At 46.2% G+C, this 26384-nt stretch overlaps 1 protein-coding gene across 1 annotated transcript in view; it reads right to left on the bottom strand.

Annotated features, from left to right (window-relative positions):
• Window positions 1-24651, bottom strand: part of C1H8orf74 (chromosome 1 C8orf74 homolog) — a 32488-nt gene extending 7837 nt beyond the window's left edge. The window contains exons 1-2 of the mRNA XM_078381794.1: window positions 24483-24651; window positions 18618-18810 (exon numbers count right to left, since the gene is read on the bottom strand). Of these exons, the coding sequence (XP_078237920.1) occupies window positions 18618-18810; window positions 24483-24542 (253 nt within the window). The 5' untranslated portion in view covers window positions 24543-24651. The remainder of the gene's footprint in view (window positions 1-18617; window positions 18811-24482) is intronic.
• Window positions 24652-26384: the final 1733 nt, after the last annotated feature.

Genomic DNA, 26384 nt, shown 5'->3' with positions numbered 1-26384 from the left:
CTTTTTGCAGCTTTGGCACACCCACACCCAGTGGAGCACAACAGCAGGATCCAGTACTAGAACCAGTTACTGAGCCCAAACAAGATATGTAACTGTTGAAGTAAATATAATTGCAATTGTTAAAAAAAAAGGAGTGACGCTACAGATGTAATGTAAGGTAATTATGTCAGCTTTATTGAGGAAAAGAATTAACTTCTGTGTTCTTCTATAGCATCCAGCAGGGAAAGGAAAGGGGGAAGGTCACTCCAAAATTTACAGGGTCCCCCCTGCTCTGGTCACAAGACATCACTGGACTCTAATGCATTGATATAAGTTTTTAATGTTCACTTGCTTTTAATTATTTAATTGTATTTTAACTAGCACATTGTTTAATTGTTTTTTTAAAAGCCTATCGTGTTTTAACTGGATTCTTTTTAATATTGTGAGATGCCTTGGGTCCCTTTATCGGGAGAAAGGTGGCCTAGAAAACCAACAAACCTATTTACCTTTTACTGAATCCAGTGTCAGTTTAATGTTAAACTTTTGGTGATACCTATTGACTTAAAAGAACCCAAGTTTAGCAGAAATGTAATAATACAAAGCAATTCTTGACACCAAATGAAAAGTGAATCCAGTCGAAAACCTGGTCAGACTTTTAAGTGTTGTTCTTTCCAGGTCACATTGATTGCACTGAAAATATTGCCGTTTCCAAATATCTGATCATCTTTAATTGATGGTTGCAGAGTTAGATCTCGGCATGGAACAAAGCCTTTGGCTGCAGGATGAGTGTTGTTCTCCTATTGCTGGACTGACAGATCTGTGTCAGAGGTTGAAATAATTACTTTTTTCAAACGATCATTCTCCAAAAACTCTAGCCACAATGGCCACACTTCCAAAAGTAACTTTTCCAAGCACTGATCTCTATGCAGAGAGGAGCCCCAGATCTCGACTCCTAGTTCCAGCCCCAAACCTCTGTGTATTGAATGTCTTACCTGCACCTACATGCAAGGACTCCCCAATAAATACAGGGCGTGCAACCTCCAAACCTCTGAAAAACAGAGGGCATAGACAGGGCATAGACGCATAGGTCACTGAGATCAAGGCGGGTGGGGCCAGCAGATCATGATGCCCTCCCTCCCTCCCTCCCACATATTCATTGGGGAACAGATCTAATGTCTGCATCAGGCTAACCGTGGCACAATCCGAGAGCAGACATGATGGAGCCAGAGAATTTGAACAACAAGTTCATTAGCACTGAGCAATATTTATTTTTATGGGACACCTCAATGTGGCATCATCAATTAGCCAACTCAGTTTATATGCAAAGCTACTCATTTCGGGGCAGGCACTGATGATAAGCACCCTGTTCCTTTCAGCTATTGTTTATTTACAAACTAATTTCTGCATCAATACAGGAGCACTATGAAGATAGGTATGGATTCGGGATTACATCAACTGAAACAAGGAAGGGCCGCATAGCTCAAAACAGATCCAAATTAGAGGCATATTGAAAGCAAACAATGGAAAGTGATTTTTCCCCGGCTCCTTTCGCTCGTGCACTGGGAACCCTGATTGTTTGGCTGGGGAGTAAGGCAGAGGGACTTAATTTGTCTCTGTTTGCTTTAAATTTCTAAAGCTAAGGCCATCCCCAAAGGCTTCAGTTCATAAAATGCGCTCATAAAATGACCCAGTAAATGATTCAATAAGATATCTGAAGTAGCATCTCGATCAGACATGATGTATTACAACGACATCCCTTTCAGGCAGATTTGGGACACTATCGGTATGGGCAAAAGTGGCTGTAAAATTACTGGGTACTGCCCGGTCCATTTTGGGTCCTTCTCTGCCCATCCAGATGTTGTGAAGCTTAAAACAAAATAATGTGTGTGTTGTTCTGTGCTATTCCAGGTCTTTTTGCTTATCCTAAACTCCCCCCTTTCCTCCCAGATGATATATCATGGGCTCTGATACCTTTGCAGCCTCAGACAAAACATGTCTGGCCCTCCAGGACTGGGTGGACTTCAACTTCCAACAACTTTGGCCAGCATGGCTAATGGTAAGGGTCCGTAGAGAGGGTCTGATTCAAAAGTTCTGGAGCACCATTCCACCATGAATGCAAAGACTGTGGTTTTGTTCATTTTCTTCTCTCGCTCATATAGTTTTCTCCTGCCATTGAAGTTTCCCCCTTACCCCTTAATCGGAGTATGGAAAATATACTGGAGGAGACTTAACAATTTTTTGCCATCCAGAAGATTAACCTTTCCAAACTCTATTTTTTTTCCTGATGCGTTCTGTTTCGTGAACCTGTCTCTGCTACAGGGGAGTCACCACCCTGGAATCTGTTGCAGAGTTTTGGATTTTTAGTTAAAATCCCTCTATCTGTGCAGCAGAAATGTAGGAATTCACAGAGCAGAATAGCTTCACGTTTTCCAGTGTACACCACCTCTTCTCTCATTCACTGGCACTTATTGTCTCAATTACTCACTCTGACACATTGGTAGGAGAAAACATTAAAGGTTTCATTTCTTGTAACTGAACAGATCAAACTGCAAACTGACAAACATGACTGCTTCCAACAACAGACTCACTGTTTCCAACAAGTTGTTGTTGTTGTTTAGTCGTTTAGTCGTGTCTGACTCTTCGTGACCCCATGGACCAGAGCACGCCAGGCCCTCCTGTCTTCCACTGCCTTCTGGAGTTCCCAAGGCAGCACGCGAGGTTGCAAAAACTCCAACGGAATAAACCACTGGGCTTTAAACTTGGGTCCTCAACTATTCTCAAACAACACCCTGAGAATCCCTCACCATTAACTATGCTGTCTATCATTTGTGGGTGTTACACAATACAGCAACGACAAACCTAGACAACATCTTTAAAAGCAGAGACATCACTTTGCCGACAAAGGTCCGCATCGTCAAAGCTACGGTTTTTCAAGTAGTGATATATGGAAGTGAGAGCTGGACCATAAAGAAAGCTGACCACTGAAGAATTGATGCCTTTGAACTGTGGTGCAAGAGGAGACTCTTGAGAGTCCCCTGGACTGCAAAGAGAACAAATCTATCTGTCCTGAAGGAAATCAACCTTGAGTGCTCACTGGAAGGACAGATCCTGAAGCTGAGGCTCCAATACTTTGGCCATCTCATGAGAAGGGAAAACTCCCTGGAAAAGACCCTGATGTTGGGAAAGTGTGAAGGCAAGAGGAGAAGGGGACGACGGAGGACGAGATGGTTGGACAGGGTCATCAAAGCAACCAACATGAATTTGACCCAACTCTGGGAGGGAGTGGAAGACAGGAGGGCCTGGCGTGCTCTGGTCCATGGGGTCATGAAGAGTCAGACACAACTTAACGACTGTCCCATGTATAGGTTTCTCAGGAGATAGATACGGTGGTCAGGCACTCCCATTTCTTTAAGGACTTGCCATAGTTTGCTGTGGTCCACAGAGTCAACGGCTTTTGCATAGTCAATGAAGCAGAAGTAGATGTTTTTCTGGAACTCTCTGGCTTTCTCCATAATCCAGCGCATGGTAGCAATTTGGTCTCTAGTTCCTCTGCCCCTTCGAAATCCAGCTTGTACTTCTGGGAGTTCTCGGTCCACATACTGCTGAAGCCTACCTTGGAGGATTTTGAGCATAACCTTGTCATTACAATTTTAGGCTGCATTAAGAGAGGTCTAGCCTCCAAATCCTATGAGGTACTAGCCCTCCTCTGTTTGGCACTGGTTAGATCTCATCTAGAGTTCTGTGTCTAGTTGTGGACATGGCACTTGACGAAGGATGCCAACAAGCTGGAGCAAATTCAAAGGAGGGGAACAAGGATGATCAGGGGACTGGAAATCAAGCCCTGTGAGGAAAGATTGAAAGAACTGGGCTGGTTTAGCTTTGAGGAAAGAAGACTGAGAGGAGATAGAATAGCACTTTTCAAATACTTGAAAGGCTGTCCTACAGAGGAGGGGCAGGATCTGTTCTCGATCATCCCAGAGTGCAGGAGATGTCATAATGGGTTCAAGCTACAGGAAGCCAGATTTCGGTTGACTATCAGGAAAAACTTCTTAACTGTTAGAGCAGTACGACAATGGAACCCATGACCTCAGGAGGTGGTGAGGGCTCCAACACTGGAGCCATTCAGGAGAAAACTTGGCGACCATCTATCAGATCTGCTTTACTTTGGATTCCTGCCCTGAGCAGGGGTCGGGCTCGATGGCCTTATAGGACCCTCATAACTTTATCATTCTAGAAGCTACTCATTTTCGACACACACATAGATGTGATTTTGCAACACTCCGTGTGTCAAGGAGCTGTCCCTTACCTCACCTCTCCACTGTATACATTCCTCCTCTCTGTTTGCATCTGTCTTCTTAAGACTTGGCACATCAATGCAAACAAGTAAGCCATCATGTTTCCCAACGCAGAGGGAAGATCCTGCCAATGGGTATATGGCCATTGTCGTGAATTCAGAAAGCGGTGCTCTCTCTTTAGCTGACATTGCCTCTTCCTCCCAGGCATCTGTTGTCCCTCTCTGTTCCAAAACATCCACACCACTACTGTGTCAGTCTGTGGTGGCCAGCAGACCAACCAACCAACCTGCTGAAAAATCTAGCCGCCCATCTAAGAGTAACAAGTTTTACTTGGCATAAACGCTCGCATCTAACCAAGTGGGGTACAGTTCACAAAAGCTTACGCTCACTAATGTTCGCTAGCCTGCAAGGTGGCAGAAGAGTCTTTGTTAGAGCAAAGGACGGAGTCCCCGGAAGCAGAAATAAAACAGCTTGAAATGGGAGAGAAATTCACTTGGGAGAGAAAAAAAGAGAGTGTGTTTATGAACATTCTAAGTCCTCACAGGGGAATCTGTCAGCGATGGAATGCTGCCAAAAACTGAAGCTTACGGAGTGGAAGTGAAAGGTGAGAAAAACAGAGAGAAACAGGCAGGACAAGGAAGACCTATGTGACCTAGCCCAGCCTTCTCCAAAGAGGCGACTTTTGATGTGATGAATTGCAACTTCCAATATCCCCTAGTGATGTACTCGCTGGAGACGATGGGAGTTGTAGTCTAACTGCTGGAGGGTGACAGGTTGAGGAAGTTCTAAGTTATACCAAACAGCTGTAGGTTATGCCAAAACTCTTCCAGGCTACTTATTATGGCTAGTAGCCATGTTGGCAGTAGGGTAGGATTCTGGGCACTGTAACACACACATACGTACACAACACAACACAGTCCATCAGAGAACGTAAGTGCTCTGTTCCTTTCCTCCCCTGCTCCTGATCAAACCCCCCCCCAAGCTCATTTGGATTGGAGCAGAAAGAAAGGCTATCAGAAGAATGAGACACACATCTACAGTACATGTAACTTCTAACTTGGCCTTAAGTGGAGTGTGCCAGCCTTTGGGTGGTGGATTACTGCACAGCTGTGTGAAAAGCCTGTTCCGTGTGGTTTTTAAGCCTGTATAAAATATTGATTTACTGAAGGAGCTGCCTCTATCTGTTCCGCGCTTTGATACTTAATCCGAAATGGATTCTTGTTTGTTTTTCTACAACCCCCCCACCCCAAGTGTTATTTCTGGAGATTATTTCCTGGCTCTCATTCTACCACTTCTGCAAGATTTACACTGGATGTTTTATCTTCCCATCCGTGATTCGGTTCAACGAATCGTAAAAGAAGGCAGAAGAAACCTACAGCGAATTTCTTGGCAGGGCAAGGTAAATGCCGCTTCCCTCTCCTGCTTCTGTTCTTCTCTCACCCATTCCAGCTCTCTACCCCACCCCAATTGACACCCTCCAACATGTTAGATGGAAAGAGGTACATGAAATCGGAAAAGGCCAAAACTCACTAGTGGAGTTTGTGCGTTGCATGCAGAACGTCATGGGTTCACGTCCTGATATCTTCAAGCAGGACTAGGAAAAGACACCTTCCTGGTCAGTGTAACAAAGCAAGGCTAATTGGCCTCACTCAAAATAAGCTACTTTCCTATGCTGTATATATGATCTATGTAGGGGGTATGCAAATACCCCTATGTGCATTCTGTAGACGCAATACATACCAATCAGGGCTCCTGCTTGCATGGAACCCACATGGTAAATCACATTTTACACCAATGCCAAACAAAAAGCATGCCTGTACCAGCATTGTAGCTAATGGTGCTTCTTCTTGGCCTTCATGCTTTTTCTGAACATGTGGGGAGTGGAGTGGCCTGAACAGACATTTTCTTGACATTGTTGTTGTTGTTGTTGTTTAGTCGTTAAGTCATGCCCGACTCTTCGTGACCCCATGGACGAAAGTACACCAGGCCCTCCTGTCTTCCATTGCCTCCCGGAGTTTGGTCAAATTCATGTTGGTCGCTTCAATGACCCTGTCCAACCATCTCATCCTCTGTTGTCCCCTTCTCCTCTTGCCTTCACTCTTTCCTAAAATCAGGGGCTTTTCCAGGGAGTCTTTTCTTCTCAAGTGATGGCAAAAGTCTTGGAGCCTCAGCTTCAGGATCTGTCTTTCCAGTGAGCACTCAGGGTTGATTTCCTTCAGAATGGATAGGTTTGTTCTCTTTGCAGTCCAGGGGACTCGCAAGAGCCTCCTCCAGAACCTTCATCGGCAGTCAGCCTTCTTTATGGTCCAGCTCTCACTTCCATACATCGCTACTGGGGAAAAAACATAGCTTTGACTATGCGGACCTTTGTCAGCAAGGTGATGTCTCTGCTTTTTAAGATGTCGTCGAGGTTTCTCATTGCTTTCCTCCCAAGAAGCAGGAGTCTTTTAATTTCGTGGCTGCTGTCACCCTCTGCAGTGATCATGGAGCCCAAGAAAGTAAAATCTGTCACGGCCTCCATATCTTCCCCTTCTATTTGCCAGGAGGTGATGGGACCACCAGTGGCCATGATCTCGACGTAGTATGTTGCACTATAGAATTTTCAGAATATAAATCTATATATTCAGAATATAAATCTGAGTATTCCTTGGCCCTCACAACATGAAGGATTTTTTGTTTTCTTCTTCCCTACTTTATGCTAGAAGGAGAGAAGGAAGGGAGGTAGTTAGTTAGTAAGTCAGTCAGTCATTCAGTCAGTTAGTTACTTAGGTCATCAAATTCAAGTTGTTTAAAATATTATTGCATTAATCATGTGTGGTCAAGTCAGTTCAGATTTCTGGTGACATTTTTCAGGGTTTTCCAGGTAAACAGAGTGATTATTTTAAAATAGAGCTGGCTGGATACCTCAGTGGTTTAGATATCTGGTTGTGGAGCCAGAAGTTGGGAGTTCGATTCTCCACTTTGCCTCTTACGAGGATAGCCAGCCTGGGTGGCCTTGGGCCAGCTGCACAATAGTCCCAGAGATCCCCTCCCAGAAGAAGGGAATGGTAAACCACTTCTGAGTACTCTCTACCTGGAAAACCCTGAAATTGTCCCCATATATCAGAATTTACTTGACTACACATGATGACGGTGATGAAATCAAATCTCCATCATCATTGGGAGTCTACCGAAGAGTTTGAAGGGAGGGGTAGGCTGAATCAGCTCCTTGAATCTGCCGAGAGCAGGAGGATTCTGAAGGGAAAAGCCCCAAAACAGTAACTTTTCCAACCCTTAGTAGTAACGTGTTCCTATCACTAGGGCATAACAGCAGGGAAAGTATTGTTACACTCCTTATGGTCTTCTTTCCAGGGGAAATTCGGTTGGCCACTGTGGGAACCAGGATGCTAAACATGAAGGCCACGCGGTGGTAATCCAGGGAGGCTCTTCTGGTGTCAAGCTTTTTTGTTCTTGCTGGCTCAAGAATGAGGCCAGCTCAAATACGCAGCATAATCTTCAGAGTGCAAACAGTTAGCCCAGGAAAGCTGGCTTTCGAAACCTGCGTTAGGCGGTTCTATAAAGGGCCCCACCTAAAAAACCTTGGGAACTGGCTTACCGAGGTCATAAATAAACAGCGGCTAAGTGAAGGATGTGTGACTCAGACAATCGCCAGCTCACCAAAGTTCTCCCGCTGCTACTGTGGAGGATTGTGTTGTGAGGAACCCAACCTTTCCACAGGGTAGGTGGTGAATATAAGAGCAAGTGTCCTCAGCATCAAGCTGAAGGCCTGGACTGGTGACCCTCCGGATGTGGTTGGACGGCAAGTGTTCCTCATCCTTGGCTATGTTGCCCGGGGCTGATGGAGGGCCACCCCTTGCCCACCTTTTGAGTTTCGCTTTCTGTTCCCATCATGGCCAAGCCGTTGCCAATCGGAGGCTGGATACGACCGTCCCAACTAAGAGCCACTGATGGCCTCATTTTTTATGAATTTATGCAATCCCTTTTAAAAATTGAGTTGGCTGCCATCGCACCCACTTGTGGCCATGAGTTCCACCGTCTAACTGCAGGCACTGTAAAGAAGCCTGCATCTCTTTTGAGGATCATATCCCGTTATTCAGCATTCCAATTCTGAAATTTACAGCTTGTCTTCCCATTCCTTTAAGCGTGCTTGTGTGCAGTTTTTGACACTGTCCATTCATTTGCACATGTTTTTAAACTGTACACACTTTGGTTCTCATTTAAAGTCTACTGCAGGCTTGCAAATGTATGGGCGCCCAACTACAGATTGTGCTGAGTTGTGCATCCAGTTCCAAGGTGGTGTGCATGAATATGATAAGCTTGTCTAAATGTGGGAACCCAACACATTCTTCTATCACTTGAGTTGTCGCCATTCACCTATTTCTGATCTTCGGAGTGCCGCTGGGGGTCCGTGACCCCATCTGCTCCCGAGAGGGCGAATAGGGTTCTTGGAACAACTTTGCATCTGGAGCACCCCACTCCTTACGTGATGTATGGCCCAGCTTTCTTGAGACTGCAGACACCAAAATATGAAGCATGGGTAAGTTCCTCTGTGTGGTTCGGTGGTGGAGTCGAACATGAAAACAACAAGGCTTTCGAAATGTAGAGTTAACAGTTAACGTGACGTTGGGAAAGTCTGTGTTCTCCACCCAGGCATCCTTCACACTGATGATGGCGGGTTAATCCCTCTCTTGATAACAGGTTAATCTCTGTTATCAAGGTACTCCTGTAGAGTTGAAACCTTATTATATCACCGCAGCAGGGTAAGGAAGAAAACAGGACACCTGGGGTGAAATCGCTCTCCTGGAAACAGGGACTCCGCTGGCACCTTCAGCCTCTCCTCGTAAACGACCGTTTCCCAGTCTGGCACCCCCACCCATATGAGATGGGTTACATGGACCATCGTCCCCGGGGAGCAGTCTCAGCCACATCGGTTTGGAGAAGTCTGGAGCAGAACGATAAGGGAGTGGAAGAAATCCATGGAGCCAGCTTAATCAAATCTCTCTCTCTCTCTCTCTCTCTCTCTCACACACACACACACACACACACACACACACACACACACACACACGGGGGGGGAGACACTAGCTGTGTTTGGGACTACAGTTACTACAGCAGTCCCAAAGGCAATGCTGACTGAGGACGATGGATGATGTAATGCACCTGGACAGAATCTGGTGGAAGATGCCCATCTTAAACAGTATCTTACGAACCTCTGCTACTTTTTAACCCATACAGAAGCCCACCAAAATTAGGAGGCCATATAAGCTGGACTCAGCCAATTGGAAGCAAAGTGTTACCAATAAAATAATGCACACCGTTGTTACTGTTGTTGTTATTAAAAAAAACACCAGGCACAGTCAATCAGAACTATAAACACATTGACTGGTATTCTATAACTGATAACAAGTTTTACGCAAAAAAGTCTCTGTTAAATATCGGCACAGTGGGTATGCTGTTCCTAATATTGCTATTTTTGGAGCTCTGATGGTGTGATTTCTGAGATCTGCAACTGCTTATAACACTGTGTGACATTTCTTGATATTCTTCCCAAAGCCCCAATGATGACGGGGACCACTGATTGCCAAATCTTTATTTTTGGCACTGGTTTCCAATTCTTTATTTTCAACTCTGGCATCCCCTGGCATCGTCATCATCACTATTACTGCTACTACTAGAGTACAATATAATTTATTTCAAAGGTAATGTGGCATGTGGGAATGCCATTGCTTTTTCGAGGATACAAGCAAAGTTACTTTAAAAACAGTCTTTTTTAAAGAAGAAATGTGAGCAGAGTTTTTCAGGTTTTCTCCTCTTCTTTGGCCAACTTGAAAGGTTTATTTTAAAATATACACAGCAGTGAGTTGTGTAACAAGTTGCTAACAATGGCCAGACTTCTGCAGTTTGTCCCGCGGGAGTTATGTTCAAACCTTGGTGGTGAATTGCTGCTAGTTAAGAAATAATTCAGTGCAGGCCTTTGGTCTGGCTCACTGGTCACAGGTTTTTGCCTTACTAGCAGCAATTCACTGCTGAAATTTACGCTGATGGACTTAGGCTAGTGTGTTTCTTCAACTGGATTCTGGCTAGTAATGGTAATGGATAGGAGAGGAGAGCTTTGAGATGAGTTACATGACAAATTACTTTTAAAAAGTAACTTCTCAAGCTCCAGCCCTAACTGGAATACCAAACCCTAAGAAGCTAGAGTTGAAATTGAAAGATTTCATCCCAAGATAGAGAGCCAAAGTTTTTGTGTGTGCTCCTCAGCTCCTTTCTGTTTGAAACCTGGCTAAAATAAACACACACCACACCTGCATGGTGTGAAGTGAAGGTATTATCTCATAAGCAAACAAGCTTGAGTACGAGGACCTCTGATTTGCTTTTTTGGCAGAAAACGTGGGGGCAGAAAACGGGGAAGGTGGGAGGAGAGGAGAAAAGCACACAAGCCGTTTCAGGATCTGGAGGTCAGGGCAAAAGTGTGTGTTTACACACAGCCTGAGGCAACTTTGCCAGGTGGGATCCGACTCTGCTGGGAAGCCATGCGTAAGCATGTTAGAATGGCAAGCCATTAACGGGAAAACGCGAAAAGGTAAAATTCATGCTTCGAATCATGTCTGGTTGATAAGAGCTCCAACAGTCCAGGGAAAATTGAGAGGGACCCGGTCACTCAGCTACATTTGCCTGGTTGGATTTTTTTTAATGGGCATCACATGTTCTTCTAGAAAGTAGAGGAGTCAAAAAAATTCCACAAAGCCAGAAGCAGAAAAGAGAGTTAGCTCATCGTTAGAAGCTGAGCAGCCTGATAAGGTTAGGTTCATTTTATCTGTGAAGATTCTCAGTCATCCAGGTGATGTTATCTGGAAGTTGAGTCATGGAAACTGGACTTCTTTTTTTGATTTTATTAATAAAAGGAAAATTAGAAATAACAAAACGAAAACTAAAATACAGACTCAACGGTGACTACACAAAATACACATTGAACTTTCCCTACCTGTGCCAGCTTCACCCTCGGGACTAGGTGACCGATAATGTCCGTTTGTACCCCTTTTCACCCCATTCCTCTCCAAAAATACATTGATTCTTCTGCTGGCCTATATCCTTTCCCTTCAAAAAGACATACTCCAAGTATAAATTCCAAACATTTTTCGAATTGTCAGACTTTACTATTCCTCTTCTTATTTTCATTTCACCTGGTAAAATTTAGACTCTCAGCCACTACTACCCTCTGCAGGGGTGGGGGATCAATTAAAATGATCCGCCCCCGGAGACTTATGGATCCTGAAGGATTCCTGAATGCTCTAGGGGAGTTTCCAGCTGATATGGTCGGCGCTCCTGTCGAAGCCCAGGTCGCCTTGTGGTACAAGGAGATGGCCCGGGCGGTTGACACGATCGCACCTAGGCGCCCTCTCCCTGCCCGCAGAGCCTATATGGCTCCATGGTACACGGAGGAGCTTTTGGCCATGAAACGGTTGGGGAGACGGCTTGAGCGCAGATGGAGGAAATATCGCTGCGACTATGACCAAACACAGCTTAGAGCCCATTATCGGGCCTACTCTGTGGCAATACGGCTGGCGAAACGCCAGTATTTCTCCAGCCGTATCGCTTCCTCGGTGTGTCGTCCAGCAGAGCTATTTCGAGTGGTCCGGGACCTTCTTCAACCTAATGGCTCGGTGGAGGTCCTGGACTCCTCAGTGGCTCACTGTAACGAATTTGTTACACACTTTGAGGGGAAAATTGCTCAGATTCACAAAGAGTTGGACTCCACTGTTGATGCAGAGCCCATGGTTGTGTCCAGTGCTCTGGACTTATGTCATAATTTATTGGATGAGTTCCAGTTGTTACGACCTGAGGATGTGGACAGGGTGCTTGGATCGGTTCGTGCCACCACTACACAACTCGACCCTTGCCCATCATGGCTAATAAAGAAATCTGCCAGGGGAGTTTGCACCTGGATCCTGGAGGTCATCAACTCCTCGTTAAGAGTGGGAGTGGTTCCTGCCCCATTAAAGGAGGCAGTGATTCGCCCGCTCCTAAAAAAACCTAATCTGGATCCAGGTCTAGTGAACAACTATCGTCCAATAGCAAACCTCCCTTTTCTGGGCAAGGTGTTGGAACGTGTGGTGGCTGAGCAGCTCCAGGCTCTCCTGGATGAAACGGATTATCTAGATCCATTTCAATCGGATTTCAGGCCAGGTTATGGGACGGAAACTGCCTTGGTCGCCCTGTATGACGACCTTTGCCGGGAGAAAGACAGGGGTAATGCATCCCTGTTGATTCTCCTGGACCTCTCAGCGGCTTTCGACACCATCGACCATGGTGTCCTTCTGGACAGACTGGCTGGGATGGGAATTGGAGGCACTGTTTTACAGTGGTTCCGTTCCTACCTGGCTGATCGAGTCCAGAAGGTGGTGCTGGGGGACAGTAGCTCTGACCCATGGCGGTTGCGTCATGGGGTTCCTCAGGGCTCTATACTGTCCCCCATGCTGTTCAATATCTACATGAAACCGCTGGGGGAGGTCGTTAGGAGGTTTGGGCTGAGGAGTCAGCAATATGCTGACGACACCCAGCTCTACCTCTCATTTTCTACCAATCCAGGTGTGGCAGTCACCGTTCTGAACTCGTGCCTGGACTCGATAATGGTCTGGATGAGGGTCAATAAACTGAGGCTCAATCCAGACAAGTCTGAAGTGCTGCTGGTAGGTGCCCCGCCAGATAGGTTAAAGGGCCATCTCCCTACCTTAGACGGGATCACACTCCCCCTAAAGGATAGGGTCCGCAGCTTGGGGGTGCTCCTTGACCCCAGTCTGACCTTGGAAGCCCAGGTGGACTCGGTGTCCAGGGGTGCCTTCTTACAGCTGCGGAGAATATATCAACTTCGCCCTTACCTGGATGAGCGGAGCCTGGCAGCAGTCACTCATGCACTGGTAACAACCAGACTGGATTACTGCAATGCGCTATACGTGGGGCAGCCTTTGAAGACGGTCCGACGACTGCAACTGGCACAGAACCGGGCTGCGCGGCTGGTAAGTGGTGCCGCCGCACGGACTCATATCACGCCGGTTCTGAAAAATTTACACTGGCTGCCGGTTGCTGCTCGAGCCCAATTCAAAGTGCTTACTTTGACATATAAAGCCCTAAACGGCTTAGGACCTGGTTACCTAAAGGACCGCCTTTTTCCATATGTGCCTGCCCGTCCTCTAAGATCAGGCCAGGAGGCCCTTCTGAAGGTGCCATCCCTGAAAGAGGTGAAGGGGATGGCATGTCGGAATAGGGCCTTCTTGGTTGTTGCCCCCCAACTTTGGAACACCCTCCCTAGAGAGATCCGCCTGGCTCCGACACTCTTGGCCTTTCGGCGCCAGGCAAAGACCTTTCTGTTCACCCAGCATTTTAATTAATTAATTTTAATGTTTTAATTGTTTTAAGAAATATTTTAATATATGGTATTTTATACTGTTTCTTAAAATGTTTTTAATGTTTTTAGGTTTTAACGTTGTACGCCGCCCAGAAGCCACTGGCAATGGTGCGGCTAAAAAAAATATTGTAAATAAAATAAATAAATACAAAAATAAAATTAACTTATCATTAATTGCTTAGCGCCACATTTCTTTATACCAGTCTTCAAGGTTGATTTGTTTGTCAATTTTCCAGTGCTTTGCCAATATTAATCTTGCTACCATACCCATTCTAACAGCTAACTCTTTCTGATCTTTTTTCAAATCACTATTCTTAATTATGTTCAGGAGGGCAATAACTGGCGATCTGAGCATTGCATCAAATAATTTCTCTAATTTCTTTAAAAACCAGTACCCATTCTTTCTTTCTTATTTTACACATGTCTACCGCATATGCATATAGGTCCCTTTTTTCTTTTTGCATCAACAGACTGAAGAAGCTACATGGATGAGTAGCGAAACATTTCAATCTAATAAGAAAGAAGTCCAGTTGCCATGACTCAACTTCCAGTTATAGTCATTTGTTTAACCTAGTTATCGGTGCCCCTTCACGGATTGCTGCCTTGTCATGGCGAAGGGGCTTGAGTAACTCAGAGAAGCTATGGGCTATGCCGTGCAGGGACACCCAAGACGGACAGGACATAGTGGAGAGTTCTGACTAAACGCAATCCACCTGGGGTAGGAACCGGCAATTCCACTCCAGTTGCCAAGAACGCCCCATGATCAGAAACAAAAGGCTAAAAGATATGACGCTGGAAGATGGGCCCCTCAGGTCGGAAGGCGTCCAACATGCTATTGAGGAAGAGCAGAGGACAAGTACAAGTAGCTCCAGAGCTAATGAAGTGGTTGGGTCAAAGCCGAAAGGACGCTCAGCTGTGGACGTGCCTGGAAGTGAAAGGAAAGTCTGATGCTGCAAAGAAAATACTGTATATGATTTGACCCAACTCCGGGAGGCAGTGAAAGACAGGAGGGCCTGGCGTGCTCTGGTCCATGGGGTCAAATTCATGTTGGTCACTTCAATGACATTGTTCAACCATCTCATCCTCTGTCATCCCCTTCTCCTCTTGCCTTCACACTTTCCCAACATCAGGGTCTTTTCCAGGGAGTCTTCTCTTCTTATATATGCAGGCAGCTGGGTTGTCCTTAAGAGCAAAGAAGGGGAGGGGTTTTGTAAAACGAATGGCTCTTAATTGCCCATCTGGGAATGAAATTAAAAATATTTTGGGGACTTTCCCCTTGGGGCAGTTCTGGTCATAGGGGACTGTCAAGATGAGTACCCACGCTTCCCAATTGATCACTACATCACTGACAACATATCCCAGAATCTACGGCTCACAGAAATTCAATACCTGTGACTCATGCTCAAAACTCCTTTCCCGCCTCCCCAACTGTTCCACCCAAGTAACATCTGCGGAAATGATCTGCGCCTGAGTGCTGATCCTTTCAGACGACAAAGCAGGCAGAGGGTGACTTTTCCTTGATGTTTTAAAAGCCACTTTTGCTTATTGCAGTATAACAGGTTGGTATCCCAGCCACAAGAGGGAGATGTGACACCGGTCTGCACAGATTCCGACATGGTGCCAGCCCATGCAAACATTTCGGAAAACGGGACAGAAAGCACGGACTACCATCAGGGGATATTGTTACTATTACTTTTGTACCCCAGCAACTATGACCCTTTTATTTTGTCTTAAACACATCCCATGCACACATTCTGCTGGAATGTCTCTCTCTCCCTTCTCTGCCTTCCGCAACAAAGGTCGGCCAAGGATATGGAACAGGCTGCGATAAGAAACCATATCGATCAGCAGTCTCAGCTTGCGCAAGAGGCCGATCGATCCTATGCCAACCGAGATGCCAGCCTGGGACAGGGCGCGGTCCGTCTCGGATTTCTACAGGCTGGATCACACACAAACACCGCACGGTTTAAGCCAGACAACCCAAGCTTGCCTGCCTCTTTCTAGGCATCGATTCGAGGCCATCACTTCTCTTGCGAAATCTGGAAGTTTTGCTCTGGGCAACCTGGACATGCAAGGCTGGTGGGGCTGGCACCCCAGTCGGGCTGCTTGGAGCACCTTCGTCGGCCTTCGATCCGTCAGTTCCGAACCCCCCACCTTTCAGCTTTCCCCGGGTGTGCAATCCTGCCAGCTTATCTTTCCATGACTTAGATATCCCATCAGATAAGGGAGGTAGCAAAGGGCTCGTAAAACGGGGAATGTTGGCAGGGGTGCACCTTAACCCAGCGTGAGAAGGATTGTGGTACCAAAATCCCCGTTGCCACAGAAGCGCCAAGAACCCTGGCATAGCCGTTTGCCTCCTCAGACAGTCACCGAGGGGCGTAGTTTCTGTCATTTCCAGGCCTGATAAATATCACGCTTTTATTAATTAGCCAACGACTTGGGACTAATTAAAAAGCAATCCAGGCAACGTTGCCAATCGGGAAGAGGTTTAAGTCTCCGGATTAGTTCACGTCTGCCTTGCCCCGCACGGCCACGGGGGGTGGCTCAGGATGACACACTCTTGACTCATTCCGCGCTCCCCTTTTCAACATCGGCTTGGCACCTTGTGAAAATTGGAGTCGAAGGACCAGCCAGGCCTGAAAGAATCTCCAGGGTCCTCTAGCTGCCAACCCGGGAATCCACAGCTAAAGCCTTTCTGAGACAGGGCCATCCAAGCCAGAAACCTCAAACAAAGCAGAATCTACTACCGTCTGGGGGAATCCTTTGCATTTCGGAGCAACTCTTACTGTCAAGGGTCGTGCTTAATAAGAAGCCCCTTGCTTGCAATTGTAATTTTTTCTTTTCCGGGCACCTGGAGGTTCCCAGTTGGGTTGGTCCTTCTCCAGGTATCCATTGCAAAGGGTGCCTTACGCTCTGACCTCGGAACAAAATACCACAAAAAATAAACCAAGGTTTTGGGGTTTTGAAAAAGGTGTAAGAACCGTTGGGGGGAAAAAGCAGTAAAATCATGATAGAAGACTGAAAATATAAGGATTTTCATTATGATCCATGCTTGACAGGGGACTTAAAGGGATGGCAAACGTTCTGCCAGGAGGGGCTCTAAAATTGTAAACCTTTGGACGTTGTTATGATAGCCAGGAAAAAGTATGGTTTACCAAATTTCTGCATTTCAGGCTGCTCTGAAAAGGTCCCGAAGTGGCATCAGAAATGAGCAGTGTGGTAGATTTAAACAAGGGATACTGTTAGGGGAAAAATACTGGAAGACCATTCCTGTAGTGAAAAGTAAAGAAAAACCTGGCTGGATGACGGACGAAGCACTTAAAATTGTAAAGGATAGGTGCGAAGAAATAGAGATGGTTGTTGTGGGTTTTCCAGGCTGTTTGGCCATGTTCTTAAGGTTTTTCTTCCTAACGTTTTGCTGGTCTCTGTGGCCAGCGTCTTCAGAGGACAGGAGTCAAAACTCTGTGCTCTGGTGCAGTTTGTTGGATAGTTGAGTATTTATAGCTGTGGGATTTTGCTTTTGTCCTTTTCACGAGACTGGATGATTATGGTGATTAACGTGTTTTTTGTTGTGGGTGTATTGTTGTGATAAGGGGGAGAGATGACCTGTCACTGTGATTGATGGGTGTTGCTAGCTGGTCTTTTGTGTGTAGTGAAATAGTTGGCTGGCTAGAGTTCGTTGACCTTTTGCAGGCTGTGTTTTTCAGTGCTGGGAGGCAGGCTTTGTTGAGTTTTAGGCTTTTTGTTGTTGTTGAAGCTCTGCTGGTGTTTGTGGAGTTCAATGGCTTCCCTGTGTAGTCTAACATAATGATTGCTGGTGTTGTCCAGCACTTCAGTATTTTGAAATAGAATTTCATGTCCTGCTTGTTTTAGGGTATGTTCAGCTACTTCCAATTTTTCCGGTTGTTTAAGTCTGCAGTGTCTCTCATGTTCTTTGATTCTGGTGTGGATGCTGCGTTTTGTGGTTCCAATATATACCTGGCCACGACTGCAAGGTATCCAGTATACTCCTGTAGTGGTGAGGAGAGCTCAGTGGTTTAGGTCTCTGGCTGCAGAGCCAGAGGTTGGGAGTTTGATTCCCCGCTGAGCCTCCTTGACAGAGGCTGGACTTGATGATCTATAGAGTCCCTTCCAGTCCTACAGTTCTAAGATTAAGGTTAAGAAGGGAGCAGGAAAGATATCTGACCAATCAACAGGGAAGCACACTATCTGACCAGGAGAAAATAAAGAGAAGGTGGAAACAGTATACTGAAGACTATGCAGCGGCAGAGTGCTAAACCAGAATTGCAAAGATCTGAGTTCAAGTTCCCCAGTTCACTGGATAACCATGGACCAGTGGGTCTTTGAGCATGAGCTACCTCATAGGACCGTTGTGCAAACAGTAGAGAGGAAGAGGAAAGAACACCCCAATAAGTTCACTGGAGGAAAGAGGGCATGTGACACAAACGCAGTGAACAATTGGCCAAGCAAAATGGCAGTGTTCCTGCCTTCAGTCTGCCTCCTGAGTAAACAAAGCCATGTTTACCCGCAATTTCACATGTTCATTTCGCACTTCACCTTGCTTGTACCCTAAATTCACCACAACTCTGCGAAGAAGGTGGCGAAATGGGAAAAGGGCCTTTTGACTCAACCGAAATATCTACATCCTTTTAGGTAGGAGTCTTCCAAAGCTGGGAAAGTCACCTTTTGGGATCACAACCCCAGTCAGCACAGTCACTAAGGGGCCAACTGCTGGATAGCTCAATGATTTAGCCATCCAGGTTGGGAGTTCGATTCCCCCAAGGGGCATCCCTGAGAGGGGCTGGACTGGATGATCCTTAGGGGCCCCTTCCAGTTCTATAGTTCTAAGATTGTGGGCTTCTGGAAGATGTTAGAAGAAACTTTTCGAGCTTTCTCCCCACACCACAGGCCACTTCCACCCAGTCGACCGGACTCACCTTTGGTCTCCCACAAGAGCTCCCCAGTCAGATTCCCCACTTCCGCCACAGCTGGCCAGCGCAGTCCCTTCTCGGCTGCAAACACCAGGCTGCGGTACTGCAGGTCAAGCAGGATGCTCCGGCGCAAATCCCGAACTTCATCAAACTCCTTCCACCCCAACAAATCTCTCAGATGCAAACGGCCTTTCTTTTGCTGAAGAAGACAAGGGAGGGTAGAAGTTATCAGCATTTTTATGGGCCTGTTTTTTACACAAACACACACACACAATTCCACACTCAACCCTATCTTGGCCAAGCCTTCATCCCAAAGATGAGCAAGAAATACATTTCACTGAGAATTTAAAAAATAATAATAATAACACAGATCTAACAAGTTCCTAACCCTCCTGAAGCGGGCACAAAACTATTTTCGGTGAGAAATCTGTACTACTTTTGAGGGCTTTGGAGAAGGACAAACCTCCACACATCCACCAAGAAGGGAGTGTTTGCAAAATGCACGGAGAAAGATCTGCCATTTGGAAAGGGGCACAAAGAGTGGTTTATTTAACAGTTGCATTATGCTGTGTGTAGAAAAAGGTATAAAAAGCACAAAAAGAGGTGTACTGGAACAAGATGCACAGAAGTGCATACTTTTAAAAAGCACGCACTCAAAAATACATACATATTTCTGTGGCAGTGGCAATAGAACAGACGTTTGTACAGAATTCTGTACAGAATGAGCTTTATGGTGAAAAGAAGGGACAGAATGAGCTTCCGGGCCTCAAGTTTACAAATCTGTGTCTCCTACTCAGAACGGATAGATCAAACCTATCCATTCTGAAGGAAATCAACCCTGAGTGCTCACTGGAAGGACAGATCTTGAAGTTGAGGCTCCAAGACTTTGGCCATCTCAGGAGAAGACTCCCTGGAAAAGACCCTGATGTTGGGAAAATGTGTGAAGGCAAGAGGAGAAAAGGATGACAGAGGACGAGATGGTTGGACAGGGTCATTGAAGCAACCAACATGAATCTGACCCAACTCTGGGAGGCAGTGGAAGACAGGAAGGCCTGGCGTGCTCTGGTCCATGGGGTCACGAAGAGTCGGACACGACTAAATGACTAAACCAGGGGTCATCAACCCCCGGTCCGCGGCCCATTGCCGGTCCGTGGCTTGAGGCCGACCGGGCCGTGAAGGCAGACCTCCCACCCCCCCCCACGCACTCCCCGCCCCTCAGCTGCTTTGCGCGCCCCTGTGTCAGCGCCAGCGTGAGCCTAACCCACCCCTTCAAGCAAGCCCTTGAATACCCAAGGCAGCTGTGGGGAGGGGAGTGCGTGCGGGGGGGGGAGGTGGGAGGTCTGCCTTTGCGGCCCGGCGGCAGCGGCAACGAGGCTGGGGGAGAGCCGGGAGGCAGGGCAAGAGCCGGCTGCTCTCCTCCCAGCAGCGGCAGTGGGTGGGTGGGGGGTGGAGAACTGCTGGGAAGGAGAGGAAGGCCCGGGCGCTCTCCTCCCGGCAGTCGTGGCGGCGACGGGGCTGGGGGGGGGTGGCTGGAGACCTGCCGGGAGGAAGAGCAAGGCCCGGGTGTTTTTACAGCTCTCCTCCCGGCAGTAGCGGCGGCAGCGGGGGTGGGGGAGTGGGCAAGAGCCGGGTAAAATTAAAAAGACTCCCAGGCTTCCGCCGCCGCCACGGGTGGGCAGGTGCTCCTGCGCATGTGTGAAGTGGTTAGGGAGCGCGCGTCAACCACCATGCGGGTGCATCGGAGAGGGCAAGCGTGAAGGGCCGCACCACCTCCGTCAGAGACTCCGCCGGGCCGGATGAGTCTAAAGGTTGGGGAACTCTGGACTAAACAACAAACAGTCTCTTACTTGTGTGAAATGAAACTCTGCCATGCCTACAGTGGGGCTACCTCATGTGGTGAAGACTCACTTCCAGTTATCTCTTTATAACAGCAAAAAAACATCGACAAGGTGGCAGGGAAGGGGGAACTCCCGTAAATTCACATCATGCGGTCATTTCATGGGTGTCTGTTAGAGCAGTGGTTCCCAACCTTGGGTCTCCAGATGTTCTTGAACTAAAACTCCCAGAAGCCTTGGCCACCAGCTGTGCTGGCCAGGATTTCTGGGAGTTGCAGTCCGAGAACACCTTGGGGAACCAAGATTGGGAACCCCTGTGTTAGAATATGGCTAGCTGAAGAAGCTACCAGTTGGGTTCCTTGGGCAGCTAGACTGACCCGGATTATGTTCTAGGCTTTATACTCACTTCCAGAGCACCATTGCCTGAATACATGAAAAGCAACCCGGTCTAAGTTAGGGAGAAATGTGGGAAGGACCTAATTTATACAAATACATCGACTTTGACGTTGTCTCCCGTTAGAGAAAACAGGTGCGGCCCTTCGGAAGGAGAGCAAGACGTCCCTCATAGACAGATATGGCTAAAAGACTTCCGACCAAGTTTGGTTGAACTGCAAAGTCTATCGTGGGTCGCCATTGGCAATACCCGTTGGGGATGATGGGAGTTGTAATCTAATACCTGAAGGCCCTTACTTTGCCTGTCCCTTCTTTCTTTAAACAAGCCAGTTACGTGTGTGCTACAACACCCATCATCCACTGGCTGGGCTGGCTGTGAATGATGGGAGTGGTGATCTCACACATCTGAAAGGCCCTGCACAGAAAAGGCAAACTACTCTCTGGGATTTAAGTCAAATTAAGAGCAAATGAAATCCTTTTATGAAATCCTCGCCTTTGGAACAATCTCCCTCCGGAGATTCGTGGGGGCCCCTCGCTGGGTATTTTTAAAAAACCAACTAAAAACTTGGATGTTCAGGCAGGCCTTCCCCTCCAGTTAATATCTGTTTCTTTCCTCTTTTTTTCTTTGTAGTTTATTTTTTCATTTTCTTCTCCATCTTGAAGTTTTTACTATTTAATGTAATAACTCTTTTTTTATTATTATTAATATTATTTTATTGTAGTATTATGATTCTGTAAGCCACCTAGAGTGGTCATATTGACCAGATAGGCGGGATATAAATAGAATAAATAAATAAATTTTAACACATGCCTTCTTCCCTCCGCATTTCCCCACTATTTTCTTTTCATTTTTATTGTTATTCTTTTTGGCCTCCAAACTCTCTCTCTCTCTCTCTCTTTCTCTCTGGGTTGTTGTTGTTGTTGTTGTTGTTGTTGTTGTTGTTGTTGTTGTTGTTGTTGTTGTTGTTGTTGTTGTTGTCGTCGTCGTCGTCGTCGTCATCATCGTTGTTGTTGTTGTTGTTGTTATTGTTATTGTTGTTATTGTTGTTATTGTTGTTATTGTTGTTATTATTGTTGTTATTGTTATTGTTGTTGTTGTTGTTATTGTTACTGGTTTTTGTTGTTGTTGTTGTTGTTGTTGTTGTTGTTGTTGATGATGATGATGATGATGATGATGATGATGATGATGATGATGATGATGATGATGATGATGATCAGAAAGGCCGTGCAGACAAGGAAGCAGGCAGGAGACGAAGGGAGAAACTGTTTCCCCACAGAATTAAGAGCACAGGAGCCGGGATAAAAGGGCGGCCATGAAGAAACGCCTCGTCATGCGCAGGAGGCTAGGTGGAGACAAGGCTGCAGAGAGATTAGGAGCACCACTCCAGAGCCCTGCTGGGATCTGTCCTCCTATCAAAGCCAATTTGCCTAAAAGCTCAGTTAATTACACTTTGAAGTTAAGCGGCCTTGCTATGCTCCTGGTTATTACTTGGCTAGCTGGATTGGCCACTTAGGCATCCCATGAAAAAAAGAGAGGCCACAAATGTGTATAAAATTTGCATATGCTAATTTATATGCCTAGATGCCAATGTAGAAATGTTATTTACACAGAGTTAGAATCCCTCTCTGATTAAGTAATTAGAAATATTTATTTTATTTTATTATATTTATTTATTTATTAAATTTTTACCCCGCCCCTCTAGACAATGTCTACCTAAATATTTAGGCTAGCATCCTATTCAGGGGTTACCTCAGCACGTGATTGTCCTGACACGTACAACTCATATGGTGAGACAGACAGAATGCTTTCCTGGAGGCAAAAGTATCAGGCAAGGGTGCCGTTTATCCTCTTATCTCTTCAAGAACATATAATAAGAAAACCCAGACTAGATTCAGGTAAAGGAGGGTTGAAAATTGGTGGAAGAAACATCAAGTAATATAAGATATGCAGATGACGCCATCTTACTAGCAGAAAACACCAATGACTTGTAGTGAAAAAAGTGCCAAAGCAGGACTACAGTTGAATGTTAAGAAAAACCATGACTACAAAACTACTGTATGCTGCTTTAATGTTGACAATAAAGAAGTTGAAACTGTTGAAGATTTTGTATACCTCGGTTCAGTCATCAATTCAAAGGGAGACAGCAACCAAGAAAGATAAACAAGTAGGTCCTACAGTAAATCAAGCCTATACTATCTCTGGAAGCAAAAATGATGAAACTGAGACTGTCCAACTTTGGACACATTGCGAGGAGGCCGGATTCTTTGGAAAAGACCGTCAGGCTGGGAAAGGTGGAAGGCAGCAGGGAAAGAGGAAGACCCCAATGTGAGATGGACTGACGCTGTAAAAGAAGCCACAGGCTCGAGTCTACAAGAGCTGAGCAGGGCTGTGGAGGATGGGACATTCTGGAGATCTCTCATTACAGGGTTGCCATAAGTCATAGGTAACTTGATAGCACCTTAACAACAGCATAGGTTGGAACAGAAACCATTTAAATAAAACCTAGCATGCAGTCATGGGCAGTGTTGGCCTGGCTGGAAAGACCCAGTTCCACATCTGCACACGGGCCTCCATTCCAGCTGTTGACCCCCACTTGCTCAGATTCTTGCTAGCTGGCCTTTGTTGTGCTAGAGATGCTGATGGAACTATTCTATAAGTCAGTGGTCCCCAACCTTGGGCTTCCAGATGTTCTTGAACTTCAACTCCCAGAAATCCTGGCCAGCAGAGGTGGTGGTGAAGGCTTCTGGGAGTTGTAGTTCAAGAACATCTGGAGGCCCAAGGTTGGGGACCACTGCTATAAGTCATCCAGTGCAACTTAAGGAACAGTGAGGTTAAAAACAAGAACCTCCCTATAATACAACACAACATAAGGTAAAGGTTCCCCTTGACATTTAGTCCAATCGTGTTGGACTCTAGGGCGCGGTGCTCATCCCTGTCTCCAAACCCTAGAGCCAGCAGTGGTCCATAGACCGTCTCCGTGGTCAAGTGGCCAGTGCGACTAGACACGGAATGCCATCACCTTCCCACCAACGTGGTACCTATTTATCGACTCGCATTTTTACATGCTTTTGAACGGCTCGGTTGGCAGGAGCCGGGATGAGCGTCGGGAGCTCACTCCGTCGCGTGGATTCGATCTTACGACGGTGGGTCTTTGACCTTGCAGCACAGAGGCTTATGCCGTTTAACCCACAGCGCTGCCACCCTAACACAACATAAACATAGAACTAAAACATGTGTATGAAAACATCCAGCAATTTTATTATTATATTTCAGAAATACTGTGTCATCAAAAAAATAACACCCACTTCCTTCATGCACCCAAATGCTTGCTTGTACATTAAAACACACACACACACACACAAATTTCAATGGGGGGAATCTGCATTTAAAACCTGAGATTTCAAACCCTTGAGCCCCAAAATTCAGTTCCTGATCCCAAATTCCAGGGTGGAAAGGTGTCCTTATGTAAATCCAGCCGGCAGCGTTTGCTTCAAAAATCTACCCGCCTCGTCTTGACCCATGAAAGCGACAAACCCAGCTAACTGCTGAGCGTATAATATTTCAGAGAGACTTCTGTGAACCTTCCTGCCCACCTCGCTGGATAATAAAAACCCGCTCCAACTTTTTCTGCCTCACAGTTACCTCCAGATGAAGGACTGCTTCGACACCCTCGGCGGATAAACTGGCCATCCTCCTTGGCATCGGTTGCTAGGAGACAGTTTGCGATGCACAAAACCGTCCCATGAAAAGGAGAACATGAAAGGTTCCATCAGAACGAAGCCATTCATGCATTCCAAAGCAGGCACAATACACACATTTTCTTCCTCCTCTTCCCCCTCCATCATAGTTTGGACATCATCATCATCACGGCTCTTTGGGCTTCCGATTCGGCAGCTCGGTGCAACCACGTTGGGTGACATCCCCCAAACATGACTCTGTACATGGAATTGGGGTAGAGAGGTGCTGTCTTGTCCATTCCTCAAGTGGGAAAAGGTTGGGGGGTCTGGCCTTGGACACCACTGGGGTTGCTGAATTTGTAGCACGTCGTTCGTGGAGATTTCATCAGGGCTGGGAATCAGATCCCAAGACTTGCTGTCGAGTCGGACATAAATCACACTGGTGCCTCTACTCAGAGTCTTCCCCCCGCGTGACTCGAACTCAGGTCACCACTCAGAACCTGCCCGCACCTCCCTTTTTCTGGTGAAAAAAGCTTGTTTTCAAGAGGGTCTCGGGAGCTTGGGACTTAGTACCAAAGCTTGGATTCGAACTCGGGACTTGGCAACATCCTTGTTTGGTGCCCATCAAGCCACTGTTAAAAAATACTTTGGTGGTGGCGAAAATGCACTCCCTCCTGCTACCACCTTCTCTCAGTTGCCATGCCGGTCGGTGGTGGTGAAGACGGGGAGGAGCAAGGACGTTTGAGGGGGACAATTGACATCATCACCCTTGCAAATCTGGGCAAATCATCATCTGGCTAACCTGATGCCATATCATCATCATCTTTGTTGTTGTTGCTTAAGCTCCTGACAGGACAGTAAGCCTTGCCTTTTGTATAATAATTATTCTATTGTTGCTGTTTAGTCGTTTAGTCCTGTCCGACTCTTTGTGACCCCATGGACCAGAGCATGCCAGGCCCTCCTGTCTTCCACTGCCCCTACTAAGCTCGGGACTTTGGGAAAAAAACATTTTAAAGAATAGATTACAAGCCAGTTAAAAACAAACTGAACAAAGAAGCAATGAAAAATAAATACAGTAATCAAAGTCAATCCATTTGAAAAAAAAGGAGTTAAGACTCCTGCAGGCACCCTATCAGCCAAGGTGAATTTAATTTCTGTTAGTTAACAGATCTCTTGGCTGTTCTTCATTTAAAATTGTGGGGCATAGAATTTATTAAAAAAAATCAGTAGCAAATCACATTTAAAGCTGCAGAACAGATCCAGAGGAATAAAAATTTGGCAGACCACATAATACACACAGAGAAAAAAAAAACATTGTCACAACCTTGTGAAAATTAAGTGAATCTATAATTGGAAAAGAAAAAGTGACTGCATGAGTGCAGAATAACAGCAACAGAATGGCAGAGCTGGAAAGGACCCTCTGTCAAGGAGGCCCAGTGGGGGAATCGAACTCCCAACCTCTGGCTCTACAGCCAGAGACCTAAAACCGCTGAGAAATAGAAAGAGTTTCATTTCTTCTTTCAGCTGCCAGTCCTAAGCCAGATTTGCTGCGGACACTGCTGGTCCCTTCAGGGCTGTGGAATATTCTTGCGGGGGGGGGGGAGATATAAATTAAATAACTACATGATCTTATCAGCTGAGCTTGATAACTAGAAAGCCCATTTATTTGTCTGTCTGTCTGTTTGTTTCAACATACTCTGTTAACCCCAAAATAAGACCTAACTTGAAAATAAGCCCTAGTATGATTTTTCAGGATGCTCGTAATATAAGAGAACGTGACTGTGTTTGAATGAAGGTACAGTGGTGCCTCGCTAGACAGTTACCCTGCATGACAGTTTTTTCGCTAGACATTGACTTTTTGCAATTG

Source organism: Pogona vitticeps, chromosome 1 (assembly GCF_051106095.1).
Source record: "Pogona vitticeps strain Pit_001003342236 chromosome 1, PviZW2.1, whole genome shotgun sequence".
In the NCBI taxonomy this organism is placed as follows: Eukaryota; Metazoa; Chordata; class Lepidosauria; order Squamata; family Agamidae; genus Pogona; species Pogona vitticeps.
Note: the sequence above shows the minus strand (reverse complement) of the source record. Positions and strands in the feature narration are given on the sequence as shown.